Below are 21,601 nucleotides of genomic sequence, written 5' to 3'. Positions count from 1 at the left end.
CAAAAAGAAATTAAACAGGATCAACAGGAGTTGACAAAAGCGATTGCGTAAAGAGTGTTAAAGTATTTTTTTTTTTTCCAAGCATATTGTCTCTGTTAATATATGTAGCTTAGACTTAGTTTAGAGTCGTTGGTGAATCTGTTCTCAGAATATCAAACTCTAGAGTCGTTAATGAATCTGTTCTCAGAATATCAAACTCAACCATAAGACCAAAATATTATCCAGAAAATTAAGGTGGTGAATCAGTAAGGAAATTCCAAATACTTGGACATTTTACAGAGTATTTTTGCTTGTTCATAAGAAAGTTATTTTTAGTTATTTTGAAATTCCAATTAAAACAGATTAATAAGCAAACCATTATGGATGCGAATATTCTAGTAATCATTATATATTAGGAATCAATGACTCAGGCAGCTCTAAGTAGAGACATAGCCATGTGCACTTCAAATAGAACCCTGGACTTTAAAATTTTCAAGGTCACTGCAGTAATGTATTCTGATTCCATGTTCATTCTTCTTAGTTTAGATAGAGTCTTACTGTAATGGTTCCTGCTGACCCGACTTAGCTAGACCATGACAGCTTCCAAGTTGCAGCATTAGCTCAGATATAGCTGAGGCATAGTTTTGTTCGACAACCCTTTTTCCAATCTTTCCCCCACCTCTGCATCAATAGGAGAGGCTTGCCAGACAGATCATCCAAATATAGCTTAGATGCAATAATGCGAAGTTGATAAACGAACCTGAAAAAAGCAGTAAGAGCTAGTATTGCAGCCTGCAGCATGCCATCCTCTGGCTGGCTGTCAACAACATGGCTATCTGCAGCACTGTCCAAATCACCTTTGAAAATAGAAGCCTGGCTAAGTACAGATATCACGTGTTCCAGAAAAGATGTTGACAGCACCATGTGCTGAGAAAATGCCTGGAAGAAATAAAGTCCATAAATCATTTTCACAAACTCAATCACTCAGAATTGTATTCATCACCTGTCACGTGCAAATATGCAATCACATGAGCGCTAAAACATTGTCATTATAGCAATTCACTAACTTATTTTTCATAGGAACAGAGGAGTTGTTACAACCCTAAAGAAGATAATCTAACATAGATAAAACGTAACAAACAGTATATTCAAATCAATCACACATTATACTTGCCTCATACCTCATTAGCTGAAACTAGAAACGTAAGTCAACTTTTAACAACTTCACATCCAACCAACTAATCCCCTTGCAATACCTCCTAATCCTCTAATTTTTAGAAAATATTGTCATCAAGTAATGGCACAAATTCAGGAAAATAAAAATGTACTTGACAGAATTCAGTCTCGTTATCAAGATTCTAGTGATGATTCATCACAAAATCCTGAAAACACAAACTACTAGAACAAAATATGGAATTAGAAGCTCAAGGAACAAAAGAATATTCATCAATTAAACATCTATCCAGGTCCCAAAATTAAAAAATTTCTTGAATGCCAATGAATCAAGAAACCAACAAAGCAGAACAGTAACAGTTACTATAAACAGGAAATCAGAACACCACCAACGAACTCAATTTAATGGCTAGCTTTGGTTTGGACCTCTGTTAACACTTTATACATAATTGCATTCCTTCTAGTGGCTGAGGAAGTTCAAGGGAATCCTTCTTACCCATCATAATAAGGAGTATACAAGAAACATAAATTGGAGATTGAAAACGTGACACAATCTTGAAAAGAGAAAAAGAAACAAAATCTGCACCAACTCACATAGAATGCATCCTGCATGGGCCAACCACCACGGAGCCTAGATATATCCTTTGTCACTATATCCCTTTCAGCAGTAGCCAGAACTTCATCAAAAACAATTTTTGGACTGGTGTTTTCAGCCATGGAAGATATCTTTTTTACCCAGTAAAGGATTGATATAGAACTCTAAGGGGAAGGGGGGAAAGAGAAGGAAAAAAAACAGCTAAAACCATGATATTGATCCCAAAAAGATAGTGGGAAGAAAAGATAGAAAGAAAATACACCTTGAATGTTAATGGGAAGAAAAGATAGAAAGAAAATACACCTTGAATGTTAAAGTGACATGAAATTTAAAAGTGAAACTAAAAAGGATACAGCACCAAGAGTTTCCATACGCAAATGCTTATCAGTTACGTAAGCAATGGCAGAGATCAGTGATTGGGTTGTCCTATACATAACATGTCAACACTCAATATAAGTAAACATCAAAATTTACCAGGTAAACCCCACCCCACCTCCCCACCCCCCTGGCGGGTAAAAGGGCAGTTTCTCCTGTGTATAAACTAGTCAAGAAACCTTGAGATATCAATTTCACTAAGCTCATTCCCCCTCTTTGTAACAAACTCAATAACAGCTTGAATAGCTCCTTCAGCTGACTGCTTGATCTTATCACAAATTGCTACAGAGCAATTATGCAGTGTAACCAACAACTGCCAAAAAATCATCAATGAAAACATCATCTATGCTGGCCAAAAGATCTCAACAAAATCAACAAGAGAGTAGAAAATTAGAATTGCCTCATCCTTGGTCAACAAGATGCAGAGTGAGGACACAATCCTGTTGAAAACTTCTGATGGATCAATGGAAGTATCCTAAACAAATTTAGGAAACGAATAAGATATGTATCTCAGTTTCAGTTTCTCTGTCCTACATCAATTGAAGGAAAGAAAGAAAGAGAAAAATAAAGCATGGTAATAGAGTGATTAATGAACTCACATTCCTTAAAATGGCTATAACATCCTCTAAAGAAGACAAGGCACCATATGACAATTCTATATCTTCAGAAGTTATAGAAGAAGTTGCAGGCCGTGGAAGAGAGAGAGAGATGCTGAAGAGTTGATCAAGAATCTACCCAATGAAAATATCATTCAATAATCAAAGATCAAAATGGGAAAGGATTTTTGGAACTTAGGTGAGACTGTTATTATTTTTTTTTTCAGTCCACGGAAAAAAGGCTCAGTTACTTACTTGAGCAGATATCTTTCGAACTTCTGAATTTGTGTCAAGACAACGTGGAAGATACATTATAACTCTATCTCCCACACACAAAGCTTCACGGCTTGGCAATATAAACGCAGCTGGCAGTGAAAAAGAAATTAACATGCATTGAAAAAGGAGACATTTTGAAGTGTTCTAATAAAGAATCTTTACTTGTAAGCTTTGAGTAGTTTCCATATAGAGTCTGGTCAATTTGCTTGTTATGTGTGCAAATCCCACGGCAGCCAACTGCACAATACCCACCCACACAAACCATCCGAAACTTGAGAAGCATCTCATGGACTGCAAGACAGCCTCTTTTCCTTTGATACTCAATGGGGGAAGAAACAAATTGATCAATTTGCCTTAAAACATGTAGTAGAAGCTCTGCCCGACTTCTTCCATCCTCTCCACTAAATTGTAAGTTATCAATAATTAGCACAAATTTATGTTATCAACAGCTAGCACAAGTTTTTTGGGAAAAAAAAAAAACAAGTACAAGTTAAAGAGAACTTCATATAGTACACAAAGTTTATCCAAAAAAGAAAGAAAGAAAGAAAGAAAGAACTTCATATAAACAAAAGTCAGTGTGATGCTAAAAAACCTAGCACCTTCAAATGGATCTTGAGAAGTCAGTGACACGTGTAAACACGAGAGAGGGGACTGTTTCTTAAGTTACGTTCATAAATCATATTACAGTAAATAAAATGCAACACCAACCCTCATGGCAATTATGAATTGCTTAGAATGAAGAACTGGTAATAAACTAGACCTAAGGAAAGAGTAACAAATGATGTACAGCATGGCAACATTCAGAAGGACGGCTAACTTAAAAAATAAACACTCAAGCAAAACATTGTAAATCATTTTACTTAAATTACCTTCTGAGAAGAATTGCACATAATAGAGTGATCAGGTTCTCTATGAGGGTGTTGGCAACATCTACTGGATCATTTGGCACAGCAAAGAACCCTAACGTGGCCTGTCAAATTCATCTAGAAGTTCAGATTGATGAAGCATTGTCACTGATACATTCCTAAAATTTAATGAGAGCACATACCTTCATTACATGGTTTCTAGTTTCGACTGTTAATTTGGGCTCTACAGAGATTAATGTAGTGCAAGCACTTATAGCTAGGGCCTGCATAACATCAAAATAATAAACCAAAAAAATCAAAATGTGTAACAAAAGCTCACCAAATGTCTTCAAACTGAGGTCCGCAACCCTTATGCATACCTGAGTACGTAAAAGTTCATTATAATCAGCAAAACCATCATTGTCATCTCGACCCATCAACGTTAATATATAATCAAGCAATTGATCCCTTCTTTTCAATGGAAATGGTATGCCACTTTCAGCAGCATTAATAACAGCATTACCTGCAATATCATCAAAATCACAATAATTTCATTCTTTCACGAAATTATCAGGACACACAACTTCATGTTTGTTCTTGAAATGCTTCAGCTGAAGTCAAGTGAGTGGCCATCCACATCTTTCAATCACAGAAAGTGCATTGTCATGCTTATCACGATTTATCCTCTTTTTCTTCAGTGAATGTTCTGGTTTCTTTTAGGAATCAGGAGGACATCAATTCTTCACAATGCGCTCCTCTTCTTTGTCTAATAAAATTTCTTGCCTCCCGAAAACACAATAAAAAATGCCCAAAGATGCAGGGTGGGCGCATGTTTAATCTGCTAATGGAAGAATCGTGCTATTGATAACAATAGATTTCACACAATTCTCTCAAAGAATAAATACATAACATCAGCAATAAAGGGAGAGTTTTGCATAACAGATGCAGTGCGGCATGTTTAATTTACAATTTTACATCACTTGCCTCATTCAGTTTTGGTTTGTAAATGCAATATTCCTGTTAGGACTAACAGCATATTCTGTAATGTAAAGTGCAACAGGGACAAGCTGACAAAAATATCCCAATACCCAGCATGTAGCAAGAAAAACCATAGGGACTACCGTACTAAAAGTAAAAACAGAAAACAGGAGTAACATTGCAAAGTTATAATAATAAATATATCTGACCTAATAAATCAATTGCTGTAATGACAGCCTGCTTGGATCTGGGGTTTCGCACATGTAGAAGCCTTGAAAGCATGTTGGTCCCCTGCAGTATAATTAAATAGAATAAACAATCCCCAAAAATTTAAATGCAACAAAATCAGTTTTACCTTATTTTAAACTCATTTCCTTAAATAGATATCAACCTTAAGCGAGATATTTATGTCTTTCAAGAAATATAATCATCCATTTAAATATCCTAGAAGAAAAGGTAGACGCTTTTCAAGCAAACACATGGAATTATTACATTAATTGATAATTAATAACCAATTACACCATTCCAGAATTGTTCTCGTTCTTAATTCACTAATCAGCAAGCAAGTCTTCCTATCAATTAAGTGAGAGGATTTCATGCAGATACAGCAGCTGCTCTAGTATTTCCCTTTCGAAGAAGTATACTCTGCTCAACAGTTTGATGCATAACTGCAACATGAATTAGATTCTACGTATACATCCCTTATATTGCACCAAATTAAAAGGCAAGCACCTACCATAATTCACATCAATAGGGAACTGCATGCAGGTCTCTAGTCAAAAAATTCAAAATTAAACAGATATGACAGATTAAAAGCCAAGGATACCATCGCTATAACCAACTAAAATGCATTTACAAAATACTAGAGTGCATAGAATATGTATGTTGTGCAAACTTCAAAGTATGTGAACATATAACGCATAATTTTAGAAAATTCAAGACACGTGATAAGGACAAACATATATATATATATATATATATAACCAGCCTCACCTAAAAAAACATAAAATAATAATCATCCACAAATAACGAAATCAAACACTTCTTTTTCTTCAACATGAAATCAAGCACTTAACATGAAACGGATCAACTTTCAAACATCATCACGATGATCACCGTTTTGCATTCCTTCAACATCCTCTCACTTTTGAGATTTCTATTAGCTAAACAACCATATCAAGATCACAAGAGGAGGATGCCAGTGCCCTCTTCCCATGCTCTTGATATGGTAAAATGAATAATAAACTATTTAACATTGATTGTCCAAGGATAAAGGCTTGTTGTTGTTGTTGTTGTTGTCCAAGGATGGGACAAGTGAATTGCTGGTTGTAGCCTTTGCAAAATCACTTAAATTGGGGTCACCAGTGCCCCGTTTCTATACTGTGATGGTAGCACATTGCACAGGCTAAAGCTACAAGAAAATAGCTCTCACAGCGCAGCTAAAGTGGGGATATATGAAAGTTGCATAATGTGGCGTAGTGCCAAGAGCCGTAGCATTGAGCAATACGCTATACTGCATTGTGAAGCAGGAACCATTTTGGTAGAGCTGGGGGAAGGGGAAGGATAAAATGGCAAGCTTACTAGAGTAAAATGACATCTTATTTAACAAATTAAAATGGTAATCTCTCTTTCACCTTTCTTCAAAAAAATAAAAAATAAAAATAACAATCAAATGATAATCTCTCTCCAAAATCAAGACAACCAAAGAAAGATAATTATAAAAAGAATAAGCCATAAGCAGAGAGAATGAGAAGACCTACAATAAGGGCATTTATTCTGGCTTCAATAACGGTTGATGGGGCATACTTTGCAGCATATCCATACATTAGAGCCAAAGCTGCATGTATGTCATCAGTTTCTTCCGCCCTAAAACTATCAGAGAAGAATGACAGTATCCTGTACAGATGAAACACAAACACAAAAATGCTGAAAAGAGTAGAACCGGAAACATTAGAAAAACAATAGCTGATGAATACATTGTTATCATGTTCTGAAGCATTTAAAATTTGATCGTTCTATTCCGAAACAAAATGTCTCATTCTGGCAACCTTCCCCATTTGTCAACAATACAGCTTCATCTACTTAGAGACAGACTTGTTTTCAAAAAGCTAGCACATCAGATAGGGAAGCGCCTTTTTTTGCACAAAATTAAATTGTAGAAACAGCAACCTTTTCTGCTCTCAATAGAAAATGCATTGAACTTAGACTGCTCAAAATAATGTATAAATTATACATGCTAATAATAGGTAAAACATTATGAAAAGAAAAGTGTATACTCTTAATCCTAAAAGTCTGGCAAAAACCTATTAAGCATGCTCTGTCCAACATTATCCAGAATATCCTTCAGCTTCCCCAACACTGTATCCAAGTGAGAAGCAGCAACCTTATAATCACAGAAGGAAAAAAAAAAAGAAAAAAAGGAAGCCAAATTAATAAGCAACCAGAAATGGAAAGACCATCAAACAAAAGAAAACTAGAGAGTACCAATCCCATTGCTTTAGCTAACCCAAGCCTATTGGTTGGAATAGAAATGTCGGCCTGTATATACATCCAATCTATCTTATCACGAACATAAGGTCTGTCATTAACCTTTTGAAGAAGCATTCCCAAGCATCTGCATTCAAGACCGATGTCATTTTGCACCTCCTTTCCAAACTTAATAAAATTGGAAGTGAATGCCATATTGATAACTATGGGGTAAGACAATATGGCTGTGTTACAGCTCTTTCAGTCTTCATTCTCAAAAGAATTCAAGTTTACATTCTCACTGTCTTTTCTTTTTTGGTTGAGAGCCGTCATGATCTTATTTTTAAACGTATCTGGATAAGAGCATGTTTATGTTATTAAAATAAGAGTTATAAAGTAAGTGTTAAAATAATAAGTGGATGTTCATTATTCAGTTTTGGCATCAATGCCAGCCCAGAAAAGAACACACACACACACACAAAGTTTTCCAGATCAAGGATGAATAAGGCACAAACCCTCCATATCTTCTGCTCAAACATAATTCTACCCACAAGAATAGGGACGGCAAATATCAAACTCTCGACTGCTTCATCATGGAGGCTCAAATTCTATGTCATAAACCATTTCATCCAACGCTTAATCTCTTAGGTGAAAATTCATGGTTGGTCTTAACCATATATCTAACTGGCTAGAGAAAATAAGCTGTAATGAAGGCAGCAATTATTGAGTCCTAAATTTAGGGCAACTTTGGTTTTCTCTTAGAATTCAGAAGCAAGAACTATGGAGGTGTAAGCCACCTTCAGATTGCAAATGCACATCCTCTCTTACCTGTTTAGTAGAAATTCTAATAAGCAAAGCTTGACGGCAAAGTGAGAAGATTTTCAAGATAAAATGTGTCAATTAAAATCATAGCAAAAGCCCATAAGAAGCAGTTATCAGTATCAAAATCTGAGGATGAAAAGGAGAAACATTTAACTTATGTTCGTATTGAAGGGAATCAAGGAAAGGGGGAGGAAGATAAATTTTACTTGAGACATTTTCCTTGATTTAGAAGTAAATCTAACATTTTCCCCTCAAGAATATTTGGATCGAAGAAGGGGGGGGGGGAATGTGCATTTAAATATTCATAAAAACTCATGGCTTTGGATCATTTATACAAGAATAAGTTGTCGATTCTCCTCTAGAAAGGAAATCTAGCAGGCAAAATTACTGACACAGATTTCAGCAGAAGTTGTCAATTCTCCTCTTAAAAGAAAATCGAGCAAGCAAAATGACCATGACAAAGATTGGTGATTACAGCAGCTGAGAGGTTCAACGATGTAGAAGAAAGAGAATGGTTTCTACTATCCAGAGGCAGCCCTAGTGATCCTGATATTTTTCCTGTCTTTCTACTCCACATAGCCTCAATCCCCTCCAACAAACTAGCGCTCATATCAAGCTAGCTCTCCACTCCCTCCTCCACCTCACCTACCCAGCTATCATCATGTAAGAGCTAGTTATCCCTGGAAACCTCATCGCCAGGGACAGTCCATCTTTACTTCTTTCATTATTCCTTCAGTAATAAAAGCCTGAGGCCCATCAAGATTGAGTCTACCAAAGATGAATATAAATTTTATAAATTATTCAAATTAAGATTTCCCCTCTGTTCCATCCCCCTCCATTCTCTACAATCCAGCAAACCCTAAACCAAGTTTATCTTTTCTCATGGCATTGAAGTATTATAATGAATCATGAACTGACATTTAACAGGGCCAGAGCAGATACATATCTTGCAAACACAACTAAAACCCTTTTTCCAATCTATAATCTATATATGGCACAACACATCAGTTAAAAAAGATTGTTCACACAACATAAGGCAATATTTATCATGCCATGCCCTCTTTAAGTCTAAGAATGCACGCTTACGACATGAAGCATCAGTACCTGTGAAGAAGTGCAACATGTTCATCACCAGAAGCATAAAGTTCATAATGTTTGGTAAAAACATTACCAAGAGACATGATCCAATCTGAATCTTGAATCACATCCAAAGATTCTGCAAGAAACTGCAAGAAAAAAACATCAATGATATTAATATTTCCAGTGCCTGCACAATTACTAATTTTAATTCTGGAAATTTTAATGGTCATGTAACCCTGCCAAATTAGTTATGCACAACTCGAATAAACTTTCTTGTCTATCTATATGACAATTTTAATAAGCACAATGAATTTAAAACTACGTTTCAATGTTCAAGAAACATTCTATTTTTCCCCCTTAAAAATGACCTAATTGGAGCAATAACAAACTTAGTCAGCAAAAGAAATCAAGAATTCGCCATTCTTAAAGAAAACATGTCACAAATTGACCAAGAAGCTTGGTTTCACAGAATGCATTCACACCACGTAAAACACATTTAAGAAGGATAACAAGATGGCTAAGAAGTCAATCATACTCACATTGATTATCATGTCATCCCAAGTGTCTTGATATGAGACATCCTGTTTCAAGTCTTCTGTATCACTAACATATGCCTTCATCTTCGGAATCTAGAACTTACCAAATCAACAAATAATTACATTCAATCAATAGCAAACAACTCAAAATTGTAATAGACACGAGTTAGCAGGACATGACATATTATAAGACTAAGAAGCCTATTGTTGATTTATTGGTGAAATTTAGGACAGATGCCGACATATGTACTATGAAATGATAAATCATCCACAATACATGATCAGAGAACTCGACAATAATGTAAATTTATACTAACTCAGTACATATAAAAGCAAAGAACATTTGAGATCTGATAATGCTAAAACCCCAATGACATGTAAATGTGCAATAATCAAGTATGAAACACATCACCATTCTAATGAGTATAATTATAATAGAGATTTAAAATAATGGGCATTTGACTGGTTTCCCTACATTTATCAAAAGGCATTCACAAAGAACTTGGGGTTCCAACTGCTACAATTGAAAGCCAACGAACAACATATTACCTCATCTTGCCACAACATATTGATGTTTTTTGGAAACAAAGGTGCAAGATGATAAAGAACCTGCAAACACAAGATTTTTATCACCAAACACCAAAGGAAATTAATGTATATACAGGAAACTAGTCATCTCAGTGTTGAAAATTTATATACCATAAGTACACAAAAATATGCTGACAATAATGATTCAAACATTTTATTTCTCATACGCCAACTTGCTTAGCCTTAGTCTGACAAAGTGAAACAGAAAAAAGATACAGAATATGTTGAATTTTTATTCTGACCTCCTCATTCATGACTTGAAATTCAAACCTGATCTCATCTATGCCCTAATTAAGCTCGTTTTATGTGAAGACTGAACCCTGCGGTTTATTTTTTTTTAAATGTCAGACCTATTATTTTTAGCTAGCTTTTGTTCATGAATTTATGCAGTCTTTTAATTTTGTCATTCATGCTTTTATAATTCATGGGATCCCACAAGCAGCTTTTTTCCCAGGGATCTCCTATACACATACAGCTAAGAATTAAGAAACCATATTACACTGAGAGAGAGAGAGAGAGAGAGAGAGAGAGAGAGAGAGACCAGAACATCATTTCTCTGAATTTCTCTAAGGTGTCAAAACCTACCAGTGGGGAGGAGAGAGGGTTTGATGACGGAAATAGTACATGATGAGGCTCAAGTCCACTAGTAGGCATAGGGAGAACTTTTTAGCCACCAATGTCAATGATATCTAATAAGGCCTAACTGACCAAATACACTGGTGTGCAGAGTTTAAAAAATCATATACTAATGACTAAAGGTTAGCATGAGAAAAATATAGTTTACATTGGTTGTTAACAGGAAAGGCAATACTTTATGGTTGACGGGAAAGAACCATAAGCAAGACTTGGTGGTTAACATGAAAAAAATCATCCTTGAGTGTTTAATGTGAAAAGACCATAGATTGATAGTAGTCATGAGAATAACCTGAATCCGTACTTAACACCAAAGCAAAGTGAGGAGGATTAATAAGGGGAAAAAATCACGGAGAGTCCATAATAAAGTGTTATAAAAATGGAGACAAAGTCAAACGCCAAATAATTTAAAAAAAAAAAAGATCAATGAGTAAAAAGAACAACAATGTAAACTCCATTCTAAAGAAATACAAATTAATAACATTTCTGTTGCCTGTGATCTCCCATATAAATGTAATTATTTCCCAAAAAAAAAATCAGAAAATCATTTATCAAAATTCCAATAAAATGTAACAGTAAACCAAGGTAAGAAACTTTGCAAAATAGACAAGCAAAACTATAAACATCGGAACTGAAAGAGATAACCATTTAGTTAGTCTTAGCATATATTACCATTAAAAAAAAAAATCATCTATTCCAATCACAACAACATTTGAGTCTTGAGACAGAATAATTAAAAACAATAAAACAAAAAAATCTCAAGGAAGAAATATGCTCACAGTCAAAATGTGGGTAGCCAACTGCTCCCTTGCAAGAGGATTATGTAAAAGCACCACCAGACGAGCAAAAAGATCCTATAATAATCATCGAACATACAACCCACAGATCATTCTCATTGTTGCATACAAGCAAAATTTTTCCTTCATTTTTTGCCCCATTAAGAACAGGATAAAAAATTAAAAAAAAATGATCTGATAGAAATAAGATGTTATAGAAGAAATTTTACCTCAACAGCTGGCATACCAGCATTGTTTTTATACTCGCTCAACATATCAGTGTCATGCGATCTATGCCGCCACAATTCAGAGATACACCTGCAAACCTGTAAACCAATGTCAGAACTCAGAACCCACTTAAAAGTTTACAATCCGGTCAAAAAGAGAACCAGACAAAACTGGGAAATCAATCAGGTTAAGCTTGACTACTTTAGACTTTTTTAGTTGTTAGCACAAAACAGCAACATTTTCTAGTATAAATTATTTTTCTTCCTATACTCTATATATATAAGCATTGTTAGTATTGTAAATAACTATTAACAATTATAGATTTACTTAATGAATACTTGATAATGGATTATTAGTTTACCATTTTGAGTTCAATTTGTGATTATGAATGAATATTAACTCATTTAGACTTGAATTCTAACTCATGAAATCTATTAGTAGCAGTTTCTTTATCTGTATAACATTTTCATATATAAATCTAAAAATATTAATCTTATTACCACCAATTTGGTCATGATTTAACGGCAGTTGAACTAGTGAACCATGGACTTGCGCCTTGACCAATTTAATCACCAATCCAGTTTTAAGAGCACTGGGAAAACTTGGACAAGAATAGAACATTTCCACAGCCAGTGCATGCAAACATCAAAGCTTTTAAAAGAAGCAAGATATAAGGAGGAAGACATCAAACAAGGAAAAGGATGCATTCAAGCAAAAGGATATCAAATCCTGGCAGGCATAGAAAAAAATTAGTCAAGCATCCGAAGATGAACTTGAAGGAGGTGGAAGGAGCCATGTGATAGGGAGGGAAAAAAGGATACCCATGCATACAAGAAGTCAACCATCCAAGAATCAAGATGGAAGTGCTATATTCTATGTTTACAAGCCAACAAGAAGATTTACCATGGCAACAGCACTTGTATAGGTCCGTGGAATAATCATTTTCAGCAGAAAAGGCCAAAGAATGTGCTGTAGAAAAATTAAATACGAATTAAAATGTATTTTCATGTAATTAACAAATAGGAAAATAATAGAATAATCCCCTCAAAAAGAGTTCAATCAAAACCATAAATTGATATAAATATCTAATTTACCTCCATCTCAGGAATTGTAATAGTTATCAGAAGAAGCCCTTTCTCGCAAATTGCTCTCAAGTCCCCTGAAGTCACAACACCAATTTTCATCTGATAAAAAACAACATGCTATTAGGAGTTTATGATGGGGAGCGACCTGGGCAAAACTGTGCAATGTATATTATCATCATTATTACAATTACAATTTCCAATGAAAGAAGTGATTTGATTGAAGAGATAATAAACTTCAACGTCAAGGATGCAACACCTTAGTAGAGGTAAAAGGGGAAAGGAGATTAAAAAAGCAAGAATTTGAAGCACAGAAGCTTTCCCGTGAGATCAACCTAGAAAACTGCTTTTCTATGACACCAACCTAACAAATAACATGGAAACGCCGAATGCAAAACAAAATGCAATGCTTAGAAGAGCACTTCTCTCATTAAATATACATACAATTAAGTATTCTCTAAAAAATCTAGCGCTAAGCTCCAAAAAACCATTATTATAAAAACAAATCACAGGATGAAAACCAATTAAAAAGACAGGGGAATGACAAAAACAAGGATACCTCAACTCTCTTATTTAGCCTGTTGTCAATATCACTCTGATTTTGATCTGTCAGGGCACAATGGCGTACAAGATATTCAACAAACGACTCACCAGATGAACCAACCAAGTAACAGTGTGAAGCCATAACCACAATCAACTACAAACAAATTAAAAGTATCAAGTACAGAAGGAACAAACACAAAAATCACTAGCCAAAAAATGCAAAAAGGGTTAGGATTTGAAACAAACCCACAGGAATATTGGTTCAAAATGACTTACCTCTGAAAGTGCCTTTCGGACACCTAAATTCTGCTCATCTAGCAAGGATTTTACAGCTTCAACTAGCAGAGGCCTTTTATTGTGCCAGACTTCCAATAACCTTCAAAAAGAACACTCTGTCAGCTCAAACTAGAGAATCAAGGTTAAGAAAGATCAGCAATAGAATTGCAAAATAAAAAACCTGGGCAAAAGGTGCTTCAGAACACAAAGTGCACTAAAGGTCAATGGTTCTTCCTTCAGCCTGCATTTCTGGCAAAAGAAGATTATTTAATAGCGAGAGTAGACAACGGAATATCATAATCCTCCTCAGCACAAGACTTCAAAGATTTTTATAGGGGAAAAAAACAATTGAAGATAAGACAAAAGCAATATAGAAAACCGAGGACAAGTCCTCCCAAGACAAAAGAAGCCACAGACTCATCAATCATTATATCAAAAGAGCTTTCCAGTCCCTCCTAAATCATCAATGGTCTCCGCTCTCCAAAAAGACCATTCGCCAAAACCACAAGGTGGGCAAGAAAGCAGTTATCTCCCATTAAAGACGGGATGGAGGAAATTTTGGTTAAACACACACATTTCCACCTCATTGAAGACACCATAAACCACCCGAGACAGCACACTGCCAAAGAACTTAATGGTCATTTTCCCCGCAAAAAAAAAAAAAAAAGAATTTAGAGGCTACAGAAGCCAGCAGATTTTCCAGACACACACATTGCTGCTGACAAACACTAATCTACTCCCAAAACTTCCCAGAAACCAGCTATCTGTGTGCTTTGGACATGGGTTTGGTTACAAATAAATGATTGGTGATTACACCATCTGAAAATCATGGGAAAATTACAGGGTAATAAAATCAGACATACATGCCTAATATTATCAAAAAATAAGGAAAGAAAATTAACAGAGCGATAGCAAAGTCAAACTTCTAATCTTGACCAGTTCAAGCAGGCCCAGTATTGGGCCCTTATATCACCCTCCAACTCTCTTTTCATCAATAAATACCTTTTTCGGTCATAAAAATCCTCCTATCATCAAATCAAAGTAGAATGCAAGAAGTAACACTTCCACTGAAGATAGATCACAAAGATTTGTGGCAACTTACATTTACAAGGAGCACAAATAAATCATCTGGATACACCAGGCCAACGGCCAGAAAGCAATGCTGAACTTCATTATATGTCTGCAATACACACCAAAAGAATCTCATTGACGAGAAGAATTTATTTGAAAAGACAATACTGGTGAAGTCAGCAGATAAACATCATCTTACAACATCACAAAACTATACAATGAAGCAAGAAAGAAAGCCATCCTTAAAGGCTTTCCAGTAACTTTGCCTTTCTGAAAGGCTTTCCCATAAGAAACCATGTTCATTAACCCACAGCAAAGCCTAGAAGACAACTCTCTCAAAACAGAGCCAAGAACAAGCAGTGCTGACCAAAGTTACTAATATGCTCTTGGAAAATAGAGACACCTTGTGCAAATAAATAACATCCCAGCAGAAATTCAACCTACCTACTTTTCACAGAAGCACGCAGAGAAAAAACACTAATAGTAACACAAACTTACTGGACACAAACAGTCTCCTCTTTATTGTAAATGAAATAGAAAGGGGAAGAACAAAAGTCACCACGCAAAGAAGACTATTAAAAACTCCTCCAATTGGAGCTAGAAACCAGCAGAGACAAGGCAGGAAATGGCCTTCAAAAGTCTTTCATATCCTTTCATATTTTTGTTTTCTTTTTTTTTTTTTTTAATTCTTCTCAGCCGTGCTATGTTGAGCACATGTGATCTGAAACGACCTTAATGGTGGTAAGGTTTTTGGTAGCATATAAATTGAGGTGGTGCACCTCTTGTCTGAAGCTATAATCCAGAATCTCCATCCTTATCACAGTCAATATGTAGAATGTGCAATGCGTTGTGTATTGAGCAAAGGACTAATATAACCTAATCCTTTGCTGTGATGAGTTTGTACATATGGATCGTAGGTTGTGTTGTATGAGTTGTACAAATATTCCCCTACGTTAATGAAGTGACTGAATTCCCACCACCATTAATAAAACCTTTCTATGCTCTCTCTGCTGTTAGTTCTTTGGTAGAGGAACCCTATCATGGTCCCAAAAAATTCAAAAGATTTAAAAAATTATATTGGGAATAAAATGAATGTATATAGAATTTAACAAGAGGAACTAAAGATACTATATGAAAATTACTCCAAACAAAATGAAATGTTAAACATACCTTCAGCCCCACTTGTTCTTTGCCATCAGTATTCACACAAATCACCAGAAGAAGTGCTGACAGAATGGGTGCTAGGTCCTGCAAACCCACACCAATGAGTTAATTTTCTGCTCTTCTTAGGGGTATACTTCATCCCCTATCATCTTTTTTCTTCTCTATTAGTACAATAACAAGAAGTTTTATCCTATCGAGTATTTTTCTTCTTTATTGATAAAAATACTAATTCTCTTTTCTCTAAAAATGAATTCTTAATGAACTAATTATTGCAGGATAATATAAAAAGAAATTACTTAAGAAAGGAAGCAGACAAATTACACTAGCTACATTTATGGAGTTCTCACAATATGGTCGCATGAGGGAAGAACTCAACTGAATAAATATTTCAGTTCAAGGGGCATTCTTAAAAAAAATGTTTCAAATCTAGCTTTGCTCTGATAAATCTAGCATTTGCTAAGAGTATTACACCCACTTCCACGTCACATTTCCAACAACATGAAAAGCCTTCTCATATTCCCATGTTTATTTCATGACTGGTATATGAATTAAACTGAAAAAAAAAAAAACATTACTCAATAGATCATTCGACAAGTGTTTCTATACTCATATAATTAGACAAGGTTTTCAAGGACAACCACATCATTCAATAGAACAATAAGAAGCAATTACCTAAATTCACCGCCAGTTTACTCAACAATAAAAAATACACAAGACTAGATAATCATTGAAAGGAAAGTTAAAGAAGGAACTATCTGCATGACTTATGTACCAGCAAAAGAGCAGGTAGCATATTCATAATAAGGGAACACATTTGAAGGTCTCAATTACACATAATTAACGTCCTTGACAAGTAGCACACAAATAATAACAATAACAATTAAAACAGTCAAAGTTGTTATTGGGGGCGATATCATGTGACCATTACCCTGGGGATTATAAGATGATTATGTGCGATTTTTTTTTACTAACAGCCCTGATGCTTTGCTTGACCTTTACCCCTAATCAAATACTCAGTAATGTTTGAAATTAAAATATCCAGCAGCACAAAAACGAAGGATGAAGATACTCAACTCAGAAGCAATGTTCGAAAGAAAAGTCATAGTATGAATTACCTCAAAATCAATCATAGGAGGACCGCTTTCAGACAGAAGAGAGGCATTTAAGAGGCTGTGAAGACTGCATGTTGCCAGAAAAGCGGTATCTTGATCCTTTTTGTATCTGACCAGAAAAGAGGAGAATATATACTTAAATCCTTGTTAACATTTTGAATACATCTGTCCAGCAAGAGAATTCTCTTAGCCATGCAAGGAGGAAATTCTTGAATTATTATTCACAAACTTTACAAAACCATCATGCAATGGTTGAAATGAAGATTGAAACAATAAAATCATTCTTACAAATCCAATATTGTAGGAATAAGCCTTGGTAAAGCAGCCTTTAGTTGGTTGCGTGTTATGAGACCAACCATCTGACCCAGGGCTTCCACAGATGCCGCACAAACCTAGATACAAAAGGCAAAAAGATTACTAAGTGTAATACAATGAGGCAAATGCATGACGTAAATGATATATTAAAAAATACGTGGTTAATAAATAAACAAAACATTGTGATAGAAACTACAGAACCATAGCTCAGAATCATGACAGGGAGCCTTGATAAAACAGTTCATGTGTGTGTTTTTGAATTACTGGAATTAGTCATAGTCTCATAGGTTATTTGTAGGTGTTTTTGGTACAAAACTCTATATTTGGCAATAAAAAAAATTGTTGACAAAAAGAGAGTTCACATAAACCAATTCAACCACATTAATATTTTCTCTACAAAAAGATAAAAAAGCTAAAACAATTTTTCCATTATTTAACTGTTCAGCCAACAAAATATTAGCAGAATAATAAGACAACTAGATTATGTGTCAGCAATTAGGGGGTGGGGCTTGTAGCTGCTCTATTATTGCACTTGACCTGGTGAACAACCAGCAGATGTTTTTACTAAAGCTCTCATTGGTGAGAGTTTATTACATTTGCAAAAAGCTAGTCATGGTTAAAATACATGCCCAAAATACAGGAGACTGTTGAAAAGTGAGACAAACTGGTTAAAATATCGGTCATCAATTCATCAATTAGTGGGCTGGGACATATTAGCTTCTCTACTACTGCACTTGACCTATTCTAATTGATGTCAATAGACACAAACAGCAACCTAAAACAGCAAGTTTGTGATTGCATTTAGATTCTTCTTGATTTTCTCATGCTAGCTAAATAAATCATCATAGTTGATCACAACAAACCAAAAGCAATACAACAATCAACATGGCAGCTATGAAAGAAGATAAAAGATAACATTTTTGACTCAGTTCAACTCGGGTTCTTTGCAAATTCTAAGTGCAAAGAAAATCACAAACACTTTGAAGAAAAGGACAAATTAGGTGAAAGTCTATAGGTGTTAATTTGCTGCCAAGTTCTCCAATAGAGCAAAATATATAGAGGAACTTCTTTAAAAGAACCGATCATGCTATAAAAACATCCACCTATAACAATGTATTGGAAAATCTTGCAGCAACACATCTTCAAAGGATACCTTAGTTGTGTAATGCTGCGATGAAATATAAGCATAACGTTGATTATGGTACATGAATATCTCGTAAGAAACTATCTTCTTAACATTCTATATATTGGATAGTTAACCAAATAAAAAGAATGCAAATGGCCAATCAACTTCAAAAATCACATCACCTGACAGTAAAACTAAGAAAGAGAGACTAAGATTAAGAAATAATAATACCAAAAAAAAAAAATATGACGATTAGTCCCAAACCTTTAGATCCCGTGAAGTTGACCAAACTCTAAGAAAAAGATCGAAAGCAGAATTTAAAAATGACCTGCACTACATTCATATACCCCTCAGAAAGGCAATAAGAAAAAGTAACGTGAGGATTTTGAACAACAAAGACTATGTGTCATCTCTCACATGACATCTCCATCAAGGGGTGAATGCGAAGGAAAATCCACATTATATTGCCAAGCAGCTTGACACCAACACTTAAATGCTGCAAAGAATACTAGTACAAACAATCAGCATGCTAATATTAGATAAACCAACAGCATTATCAGTAAGGAGGACAAGAAGAATTCGATCTAAAACTAGTTGAAAAAAGTCATAATCTACAACCCTATGCCTACAAGACCATTTATGGGAACATAAAGGTTTGCAAGGAGAAAAGGGCAGCAGGCACTTTGGTCATGGTATGGCAAGAATGATATAAATAAAATAAATTAAAATAATCTTAATACAGGATTTATGAGCTTGTTCCATCCCATTGCCAGAATGTGCTAAACAGCAGTTCAATAAAGGAGGTCCTATAGTTCAAACCAAACCATTTCATAAGGCTGGATAATTTTAATCTATTATGGACCAAAAAGTTTTCAAGACACTTCATGCTTGCCTCAAAGACATGTATAACCGATATGGCCTAAATTTAACAAAATAATTTTACATGCAATTCAAACTACCCAAGCAATTCAGACAGAGCCCATTCATCAGCTACGTCAACCAGATCAGTACTGCCAGACAAACATACCACAACGAACCATGAAAAGCCTAGCTACAGTTGAAATAACATCACACGTCCACCCAAAAAAAAAAAAACTAAAATCATACCATTAGCAAAAATCGGCCGATGCACATCTCTCACATTTCCAAGAACTGGCAGAATTCGTGAAAGTACACCTTTCCACCGAGGAATAAACTGTAGCGCTGTACCAGATTTAAAGGGAAGGAACCCCATCAGAACTTCCTTTTAACAAAAACTGAAAAGTTTAAGATAGGAATTACATAAGGAAGGAAAGGATATCCTCCTAAGGCAAGATGAACCAAAACCAACATCTTTGCATATCCAACAAAGAATTTTTTTAATGAAAAAAAAACAAAAAACAATGTATAGATAAGAAAAAAATAATAGACAGAGATACAAGAGCAGGGGACGAGAGATCCTTCTCAAACAAAAGTGGAAATAAGAGAATACAAGGTAAGCTCCATTGCAGATGAGCATCTAATCCCTTTTAAGATTCATAAAGGAGGAAAAGAAATAATTCATCAAACCCACCAAGAGGACATAATGTGATAATGATGATCCTCTCCCCAAAGATTTCTCAGATGAATTTTTTGACTAATGATCCTTGAATTTCATTCCAGCCAAAGACACCAAAAACGTGCCAAAACTGAAGAGAACTTTTTGCTCCTTTTGTCTCCCCAAGGGCCAAGACCTTTAAACTTGATAGCCAGAAAAACCCCCAAGATGAATCAGTCAAACCCACTTCTCACCAAACATAACGAACAGCCTATTCCAAATATGCCACGCCAGTTCATAATGAAAGAAGAAGCTTTTAGAATATCATTTTTCAGGTCAAAAAGAAAAAAGAAAACCATTTTAGATAACAAATTACACGTAACCACCCAACCCTTCATAATCCTCTGGCCTACAACAAACCTCCCAACTAAATAAGTGGCCACTTCACTCTCTTACTCTCACCAGCCCCAGACCACAAGAAGACCTCTTCTCAGTCCTATTGGCCACCGCCAGCAGAATCTTAAATAAACTGCTAATAACATCAGAACCCATTTTAAATCAAATGCTATACTGAAGGTTAAATATTTTCCACTCTAAAACAGCATAGTGAAGTTGAAAGTTTAAGCCAAATCCTAAACAGGGAACTAAGTCAAACAGAAGGCTGAATCTCCTAACGTCCTACATTTTCTCTTGGCAGATGCACGTCAAGCATTTATGAAGTTCCCTAATTCCTTAGGTTTTTTTTTTTTTTTTTTCCGTTTTCATCACTGTATCAAACGATTAAGAAAGTTTTTTTAAGTGTATCTGACCCCACAAAAAAAAATTCCAATCTAGATAAACACTCATCAGAACTTACAACAACACTAATTCCACCAACCAAAAAAATTAACATACTAAAGAAAAAATAAGATGATTGTGCAGATTAAATCACAAAGAAATTTTTGATTACTTACGATCAGTAAAGCAAATTTTGCAAGTATTTGAACCATAGCCAGTAATGAATTTGGCCCAGATAAATGAAGAAAAATTTCTTCCATCATCTGCAACACCAATTCATACGAGAGACTGAGACATATTAAGTTAGCTTAAAATCCAGAAAAACGAAGTGAGGATAAACGAATGGTTCAAAAATAGAAGCCACAACTACTCTCAATGAAGGTGAAACCAAAAGGCCAAAAGGGATATTATTTGAGCTTTGTAAATTGCACGTAATATAAAATTTAATTCTCAGAAGAAAGCTATTAACTGAATTCATAATAAACCCAACTATTTCTCTAAGGGATTTCTTGAGCTAATATTCAGAGATATTAGGATGCTGAATTCATAACCTCCAGCCATGCCATGAACTTGTTCTTTTCTTTCTCTTTACAAAAAATCATAAAACTTACTAGGTCAGGTAAATGCAAACCAATTGCAACTCTTTACAAAAAATCATAAAACTTACTAGGTC

At 35.1% G+C, this 21,601-nt stretch overlaps 1 protein-coding gene across 5 annotated transcripts in view; it reads right to left on the bottom strand.

The window, feature by feature from the left end:
* LOC129322416 (protein SHOOT GRAVITROPISM 6-like) overlaps window positions 1-21,554 on the bottom strand; it is a 31,580-nt gene extending 10,026 nt beyond the window's left edge. For 2 of the 5 annotated variants that reach the window (XR_008596260.1, XM_054968754.1), the window contains exons 1-33: window positions 19,743-19,884; window positions 19,053-19,131; window positions 18,900-18,963; window positions 17,483-17,586; window positions 17,198-17,303; window positions 16,089-16,166; window positions 14,950-15,027; window positions 14,029-14,096; window positions 13,848-13,947; window positions 13,588-13,725; window positions 13,041-13,130; window positions 12,850-12,915; window positions 11,949-12,044; window positions 11,722-11,796; window positions 10,271-10,330; window positions 9,725-9,814; window positions 9,210-9,331; window positions 7,302-7,431; window positions 7,121-7,200; window positions 6,578-6,713; window positions 5,027-5,108; window positions 4,220-4,362; window positions 4,043-4,123; window positions 3,864-3,964; window positions 3,157-3,395; window positions 2,974-3,083; window positions 2,722-2,853; window positions 2,523-2,597; window positions 2,302-2,435; window positions 2,101-2,173; window positions 1,747-1,878; window positions 740-918; window positions 538-660 (exon numbers count right to left, since the gene is read on the bottom strand). Coding sequence is in view for 4 of the 5 variants with exons in the window: in XM_054968754.1 (XP_054824729.1) it covers window positions 538-660; window positions 740-918; window positions 1,747-1,878; window positions 2,101-2,173; window positions 2,302-2,435; window positions 2,523-2,597; window positions 2,722-2,853; window positions 2,974-3,083; window positions 3,157-3,395; window positions 3,864-3,964; window positions 4,043-4,123; window positions 4,220-4,362; window positions 5,027-5,108; window positions 6,578-6,713; window positions 7,121-7,200; window positions 7,302-7,431; window positions 9,210-9,331; window positions 9,725-9,814; window positions 10,271-10,330; window positions 11,722-11,796; window positions 11,949-12,044; window positions 12,850-12,915; window positions 13,041-13,130; window positions 13,588-13,725; window positions 13,848-13,947; window positions 14,029-14,096; window positions 14,950-15,027; window positions 16,089-16,166; window positions 17,198-17,303; window positions 17,483-17,586; window positions 18,900-18,963; window positions 19,053-19,131; window positions 19,743-19,869 (3,491 nt within the window). In the remaining variant the exon portion in view is untranslated. Of the gene's footprint in view, window positions 1-537; window positions 661-739; window positions 919-1,746; window positions 1,879-2,100; window positions 2,174-2,301; window positions 2,436-2,522; window positions 2,598-2,721; window positions 2,854-2,973; window positions 3,084-3,156; window positions 3,396-3,863; window positions 3,965-4,042; window positions 4,124-4,219; window positions 4,363-5,026; window positions 5,109-6,577; window positions 6,714-7,120; window positions 7,201-7,301; window positions 7,432-9,209; window positions 9,332-9,724; window positions 9,815-10,270; window positions 10,331-11,721; window positions 11,797-11,948; window positions 12,045-12,849; window positions 12,916-13,040; window positions 13,131-13,587; window positions 13,726-13,847; window positions 13,948-14,028; window positions 14,097-14,949; window positions 15,028-16,088; window positions 16,167-17,197; window positions 17,304-17,482; window positions 17,587-18,899; window positions 18,969-19,052; window positions 19,132-19,742; window positions 19,892-21,539 lie in introns of those variants that run through there. The other 3 variants (XM_054968747.1, XM_054968765.1, XM_054968759.1) reach the window with 3 other exon arrangements.
* Between the last annotated feature and the right edge of the window lie 47 nt (window positions 21,555-21,601).

This window comes from Prosopis cineraria, unplaced genomic scaffold (assembly GCF_029017545.1).
Source record: "Prosopis cineraria cultivar Desert tree isolate PC_DT_omini unplaced genomic scaffold, ASM2901754v1 PC1, whole genome shotgun sequence".
NCBI classification, from domain to species: Eukaryota; Viridiplantae; Streptophyta; class Magnoliopsida; order Fabales; family Fabaceae; genus Prosopis; species Prosopis cineraria.
Note: the sequence above shows the minus strand (reverse complement) of the source record. Positions and strands in the feature narration are given on the sequence as shown.